Genomic DNA, 7,748 nt, shown 5'->3' with positions numbered 1-7,748 from the left:
TCTTGAGAACTTGAAATTGTGTTATGTTTTTCACAAGTGGATTAATTATTAATTGATTACAGTCTGAACAACATATGCAATTAACCTAATTAGGATTTTGGAACAGGTTACAGGATTACCTAATATCCAACTACTCAACAATGACCACTACTGAAATTTTGTTTAGAATATGGTTCCAGTTTATTTCACAGATAGGCAGAGAGCAAATTCAAATCATTACAGATAGAATGCTAATAAAAAACTGTATTTCATGTTTTTTCCAGGGAATACATATTTATGTGAATAACTCATTTACATCAATAATTCTTCCTTTACAACTTAAACTGTATCAACAGGGTATTTCAGTGTTGTCGTTTTTTTTTAAATGAGCATAATGCTTTGAACATGTCAGGGAGATAGAGTCCAGTTTTCCAGTGGCCTTTGGAGAAGGTCCAAGTCCTTTACCCACAACTTCCATTCATGCAGTTTCTGTACCGTTGTCAATAACAACATATCTGTTCTCCAGAGTGAGGGCAAGAAGACAAATCTACAGGCTGAAGTGAAGGCTGTGGGTGCAACATAAATCTAGAGCTGCTGATCCTGGGGAGGTCTGCTGATGTAATTGAGGCAGAAAGAGGAGGGATAGTCTGAGAAGATTTTCACATCAAATAATACCTGTCCCAGATTCTTATTTCAGGCTAGGCCAAAAGAAAACAAGTGCAGATGGATTTCATCTAAAATGAACATACTTGAATAAAATTAAAGAAGGGTGTTCTTTTTTTGGTAAACTTACGAAGGTTCATTTTTACGTCAGTTTTCCAGCCACACTCATTCATTGATTCAATAAGTATTTTTGAATGACGTTCTGGAGCCAAGCGTTATAGATAGCAATGCAAAACAAATGGTAAACGAGACAGCCAAGAGCTGTGTCTTTATGAAGCTTTTAGTCTAAGGAAGGCAATTTCTTTTATTCCTATTTATTCATTTACTACTTATAGACTTCTAAGTGTTGTGATGGAACATTTATAGGGTGATACTAGTACATAGGAAAGATACAAACAAACCTAAATTAACCCACTAACACTCCCTTCTGGCTGAGTAAGTTTATTAAATTCATTGTTTAGAAAAAATATTGGAGCCTTAAGGAGGGTAAGTTGTTGACATGAGGGTTGTAGTTTCTTTGCCCATTCTGTCTCACTAGGGCATACCCATGAACACAGAATGGAAGTATAAAATGACCCTCTTTGCAAAACAGCAATGTGCACCTATTAGCACTCTTCCTTAGTTTCGAGAACATTAAGATAAATAATGACTGCTCCCTACACTCAATTTACGAACAATGATAACTAATAAAAAATATCTAGAAGGTGTATTGGTGATACTACAGGAATTTATGTCAAAGTACCTGGACTTTAGCTCTCAGAATCTTTAAATAAATACTTTTGGATGAAAACACAGTTTCACTCAGAACATACTTGAGTATCAATTGCTTTTTTCAAGGCACGTTTCACATCCTTGTTCCTTAAGCTGTAGATCAGTGGGTTTAACATAGGGATGACAACCGTGTAGAAAACAGAAGTCATTTTGTCTGTGTCCATGGAGTAACTGGAGCTGGGTCGGAAATACATGAACAGGAGTGTGCCGTGAAATATAGCCACAGCTGTTAAGTGAGAGGCACACGTAGAGAAGGCTTTTTGTCTCCCTTCAGCTGACTTCATTCTAAGGAGGGTAGTCATGACGTAGCTGTAGGACAGGAGGACAGTGACGATGCTGGACCCCACCACACAGCCAATGAAAGTGAACACCGTTACCTCATTGATGGATGTATCTGAGGTGGACAGGGCTAGTAAGGGTGGGATGTCACAGAAAAAGTGATTGATGATATTGGAATTGCAGAATGACAATCGAAATGTGCAACAGGTGTGGATTGCTGCATATACCAAGCCCACAATGTAGACAATGGCCACTAGCTGGGTACAGACTCTCCTGGACATCACAATTGTATAAAGAAGTGGATTGCAAATGGCTACATAACGGTCATAAGCCATGACAGCCAACAGGAGACATTCCACATTTGCAAAGACCCCCAAAAAATACATCTGAATAGCACATAAATTATATGAAATTTTCTTTTGCTCAGATAAGAAATCAGCCAGCATCTTGGGAGAGACAGTGGAGGAGTAGCAGACATCACAGAATGACAGATTGCTCAGGAAATAATACATGGGTGTGTGGAGTCTGGGCTCCATCTTGATCAGCAGGATCATCCCTAGATTGGCAATCACAGTGAGGCCATAAACCAGCAGAAAGAGCACAAAGAGCCCCTCCTGCACGTCCTGTCTGTCAGAAAGTCCCAGGAGCATGAAGTCAGTCAACACAGTGCAGTTCTCAACAGCCATCACTCGGGTCTGCAAATCCCTGGTTGTGACAGAAGGAAATGGAAGTGGAGGGAACATCATCTTACTATCTTGATAGTTAAACTGCTCATTCGTCTCTTTTTCAGCAACTAGAAAAAGAGACAAACAATGCTAAGTCTGCTTTAGGTAAACTGACTCTCCTGGAAATATATTGAATTTAGTATAAATCAACAGAATAATAATGATAATAATATTGCCTGCAATTGTATAGCACTGTAGACAGTTTGTAGGACAATTTCATCAAAATTAAGTCATGTTATTTCCATACCAACCTAAGTAGCATTTATGATCATTTTTGCTACTTTTATCTAATATTCAAATATCTAATATTTGATGTCCTCAGAGTCCAGGCAATGGGTCTTGCAAGTAGTCAGTCCAGATAACCATGTCTTCTGACAAGTTTGGTGTTCTTTTTTTCCAATGTTGTAGGAATGTTGTTATATGCTGTAACAGAGAAGCATATTTAAGTGAGAAGTGCAGATGAAGAATATATTCCTTTGATATTCCCTCATAACCCAATATTGAAGAGTAGGCAGAGCTATGACAGGATATAACATGCCTACACTTCTCTATTAACCTCAGGTCTTATAAAGTCTCAATAAACTAAGGATAGAAATAGTCTGTGATCAAGGACCCACTGGTTTTATCCACCATCAGATCAGATGTGTAAAACACATGATAAAAGTCCTCATGTGTCCACAATCCCATGTCAGAGAGAGCCATGTCTCAACTGTGCTCCCATCCCAACCCCTAGAAACTGTAGTATTGTTTTATTGTTTTCTTTAATCCCTGTTTCTCTCTCAGCCTTCCTTTGGTTTAAAACAGATGGTGGTCCTCGGGAGGCCAATTGAATTCTCTGTTCCACTGCTATATTTTGCACAAAGCAATTATGTTATGTATAATGTCATGCATGACCTCCTCTGTTCTGTGAGGATGTAAGAAAAGTGGAGTTCAAGGTAGATGAAGAACAGGAAAAGAATATATGAATAATCATCTAGTGATCAATGTGCAGGTCTCTAAACCATGTCCTAAGTTCACTTGAATATCCATCCCTGTAGAAACAGCATTGGAATAGATGCTTTACTTTAAAACTCAACATATTTTTAAAAGTATGTAAAAGTGCAGGGAAAGATTTAAAACAACAAAAAATGTCCAACAATCTTCAGAAACCACACTTGCATGTTATTATATTCCTTGCTATCTATGTATATATGAATTTAAAATAAGTAGATTGAGAAAAGTATTTAAAATAAAAGTTGTAGAATATTTCGCACCCTCCTTTTCTTTTGTAACAAGCTTACACTCAAAAAAGGGTAAAAGAACTAAAGAACTATAAAATATAAATCAGAGAAACAACAAAAATTATTAGTACCTGGCCCAGAACTACTGATTCCTTTGTTGCATGCAGTTCTCTCTACAGGAGGGTTGGGCATTGTCTCCTGACTGACCCGGCTTATATAACCATGTTTGTGTCTGGTCCCTGGGTGTTGAACACTTGGTCTCTCAGGAATAAATGGCAGATATGATAATATGGTTTATCATCTGATCCTTCATACAGGTAGGTTTCATAGATTATGAAAGAAATACGGAACATTTAAAACAATTTTTCTTCTGTTCCTCTCTACCTTGATGCCCGATATTGTACTTATTTGCCAATAGCAAAATTACTCCAGTCAATGATACATTTTATTTCTAGTTCACCAACTCCTTTATAAGCATTTTATTTTAATTCTATAAGTTACAAAACAAATACACACCCACTCATGCTCATATACTTACACAGACACACATACACAGACTCTCTCCATTAAACACAAAATAAAGATTTTTATAAATAAAATTTATGTTGTAAGTAAATTGTTTTACAAAAATAAATATTTTTGTAAAAACTTAACTTTTTACTACATTATTTGATTTTTAATTTTTAAATAAAAATGATACCAGAATAAACATATATATATAATATATATGTATATGCATTCTATATATTTTATATATGTATAGAATACATTCTATGCTAATGGCCACTTGGTTTATATACAATTCTTCATATCATATAAATTTTGGTGTGTATTCTACCTAAATAATTTATCATAGCCAGGTGTTTCTTTGAAATGAATTTTAACAAATGGCCTTTAGGAGCAAAGGGATTTGACTTGAAATAAAGACAATTTTGGCCTTTTTACTATTCTCAGGTGTTTTATATTATCTAATTATCACCGCACAGTATCAGATGGTATACATATTATCACAGGTGTTCTAAGTTGTCTCCAACAACCTCATAATATGAAACAGAAGTTGAAATGCAGTGATAAGTAAACTTCTACAGTCCCGTAGATGTTTCATCGAATCTATAGAAACTGCTCACAGTAGTTTCCTAAATACAGTGCGATGAAACAATTTGTCTTAAAAGGTAACTCTCTTAAATATTCTCATTGAATGTTAAAGTGTGTTTATGTTAAAGTGACATTTGAAAATTAACGAAATTAATGATCCATGATCTCCTAGATTTCTGAAAGCACTGAGAGACCATTCAATTCCCACTTCTAAATCAAGGCAGAATCTCAACAGTGATTGAGGGCTAAAAGGGTTGTCGCACTGGGAGTTAACCTGTTTTATTGTTTTCAGCTGAGCATTTGAAAATACTGTTGGGGTGAAGAGAAAGTGATGTGGAAGGCAGCTGTATTGCACAGTTCCAGGAATCAAATAGAAAATAAAGAAATTAGTGCCCTTTTATGTTGTACAACCTGGCATCTTTGGGGATAATCTCTGTATTGTCCATTTATTGAGTAATATTGTATCATGTGTGTGAATCATTGCTCGACTCTTACCAGCACAGGTTGCGTGCGTTCTTTAAATGCCTACAATTGATTGATATTCCAAGAAAATGTGTAATAATCATGTACATTAAGATGTACAACTTGAGTCTTAATGCAGTTAATTTATCATCACAAAATCTGTAAAAACAAAATTTGTGTAAAAAACAACAAAAGTAAGATGTGCAAGGCATGTGAGAGGTGATGCATTTAAATATTTCAGGTAGTTTCATATTCCTTCTGAAACCGCACCTGGAGTAAGCAGAAACATAGATTTTGCAGTTATTTTTGTTTCCAAATAATGTGCTTGCCTAATTTGTTGTTTTGGAGTTTCCCCTTGCTTTCTATAAAGCTACATTACTCTTCAGCCAAATCCAATGAAATTAGTATATTTTTAATTTTTGGAAAAGTGATTTTTCCAAAAGTGACAATTGTTAATGCCCTTTCATAATGTGTTGCTGCTATTTGTGTCATGATTCCAATACTAAAATACCAAATGTGATCCTGTGGGAGATATGGTTAATGCAAATCTCAACTCACCTAAGTAATCGCCAATAATTTTCCATCAGATAAACATAAGAAAATGACATATTTGTGGTACCTAAGAGCTCTACTACCATTCTCTACTCCTCTGGTGCATATTTGAAGGAGGCAGAGTCATCATTTGTCACCTTCTTCTGATTCCTTTCCATACTCATTTTCCCTCAGGTCTTCCCTGTGTCCAGGGATGCCAAATTTCTTCAGGCTACAGTCTGTTTAGGCAGGATCCAGACTTTATCTTCATCAACACAGCAGCCCCTCCAGACTGTGTAGTCTAACTCCCATTCCCCATTAAATCTGGAGCGTTCGTAGCAATATATTGCTGAAAATTGGATAACCTAAATTATTTCCCAAAGGGCTTATGTGTTAGTAGAGAATAGCTTTCTTTAATTATGGGGAAAAGATTGAAAATAGAATTGAAGATATCAGAGATAAACAATTGACGTAAAAAAATCTGTATCTACATGACTTCCCTGGTGCCAGTGGTGCCTCTAAACATGATACTACATAGGCAACTATCTACTTATAACCTCTTTCCTTCCAAAAATAGTTGTATGGCCCTGAGTCATGGGCCATAATGAATGAGTTCAATGCACGATAATGGTACCAAAGAAAACCAGGCTCACGAAGTCTCCTTATCCCTGGAAACAATATTAGAAGTGCTCATGATTTGAACAACACATCTTTGCTTTGGAAAAAAAAAAAGCAGAAGTGTTTAATAACAAAAGAGATAATTATTCTGTGAAATATTCTATGAAAATTGCACCATTTAATTTACAAAAATATGCTTAACTTTAATATGGGACATTTCAGGAGGTAAAAATTTATAATAATAAAGATCTGAAGTTTCTTATAAACTAATAGTGTATAAATTTTGCTTTTGGAAAACCTTTTTGATACGTAATGCACATATAGAGAATACTTAAATAAGTATGCGGCTAGATACATTTGCAACAAAAGGACATACCCCTGTAACCATGATGCAGACTAAGAAACAGAGCATTACCAGAATCATCAAAGCCTTCTACATGATCCTTCTGGTAACTAATATCTTACCCACAAGCGTAATTATTTTCTTGATTGTTATCATGATAGATTAGTTTCTATTTTTTTACCACACAGAAGTGGATGCATACAGTACACACTATTTCATTCCACAACATACTTGTGCAATCCATCCATGTTGGACGGATGCAATTGCAGCACATTCAATCTCATCATTGCATAGTATTCTTTGGTACAAATATAGCATTATTTGTTTATCTGCTTTCATGTTGATAGGCAGTTGTCTTTCCTTTTTTCTATTACTAATAATGGTAGAGATAGACACTCATCTATCTGGCACATAAAATCAGGAGTTGAAATTATGGGTGAGTGTGAGTGTATACAAAATTTAGATTTAGGAAATATTGCCATACAGTTTTCTATCAAGTTTGCCAATCCACACTTCCACTATCACAGATTCAGTATGTGAGTCTTCTGGCTTTTAAACAACCTCACCAACACTTAGTGTTGTCTTTCATTTTAATTTTAGCCATTGTATAGAGTATTCTTTTTCCCTGATGACTAATAAAGTTGGATATCCACTTTTATGAGATGTCTCTTAATCTCAAAGTGCAGAATAGAAAGCAAGTTAAATAGGTTCAGCTTGATGGTTTTGAGGGTCTTAGAATTCATGCTATCAATCTATCTGTCATCATTGCCACCTCCATGTGGGGTCAAATGGCCTAGAGATGTAACGTTTTCCATTGATATGAATATATTCCCCCCCCTGCTATTTTTTTAATCACCCCAAGTAGAAATTAGTATATGCGTTGATAGATTTACATTAATATAGGTATAGAATATAATAGCTGGATGTTTACTAAAGAATGTTCAGTTTAATCCCCTCTTTTGATAAAGTGGAAACTGAAGCCCAAAGAGGAAAAATGATTTGTTGAAGGTCACAGTTGCAGTGAGTTGAGAGTAGTGATTTAGACCCAGTTTTGTTGTCATT

At 35.5% G+C, this 7,748-nt stretch overlaps 1 protein-coding gene across 1 annotated transcript; it reads right to left on the bottom strand.

The window, feature by feature from the left end:
- Positions 1-1,439: 1,439 nt before the first annotated feature.
- LOC131395637 (olfactory receptor 5W2-like) lies at positions 1,440-2,378 on the bottom strand. Its single transcript, XM_058527493.1, has one exon. It carries the CDS (start codon positions 2,376-2,378, stop codon positions 1,440-1,442), a length of 939 nt encoding a protein of 312 aa, XP_058383476.1.
- Between the last annotated feature and the right edge of the window lie 5,370 nt (positions 2,379-7,748).

Source organism: Diceros bicornis, chromosome 31 (assembly GCF_020826845.1).
Source record: "Diceros bicornis minor isolate mBicDic1 chromosome 31, mDicBic1.mat.cur, whole genome shotgun sequence".
Lineage (NCBI taxonomy): Eukaryota > Metazoa > Chordata > Mammalia > Perissodactyla > Rhinocerotidae > Diceros > Diceros bicornis.
This window is presented reverse-complemented; position numbering and strand designations above follow the sequence as displayed.

What these genes read in the sequence shown, in the direction of transcription:
- LOC131395637 (XM_058527493.1), bottom strand. Translation starts at nt 2,378, where the DNA reads ATGGCTGTTGAGAACTGCACTGTGTTGACTGACTTCATGCTCCTGGGA.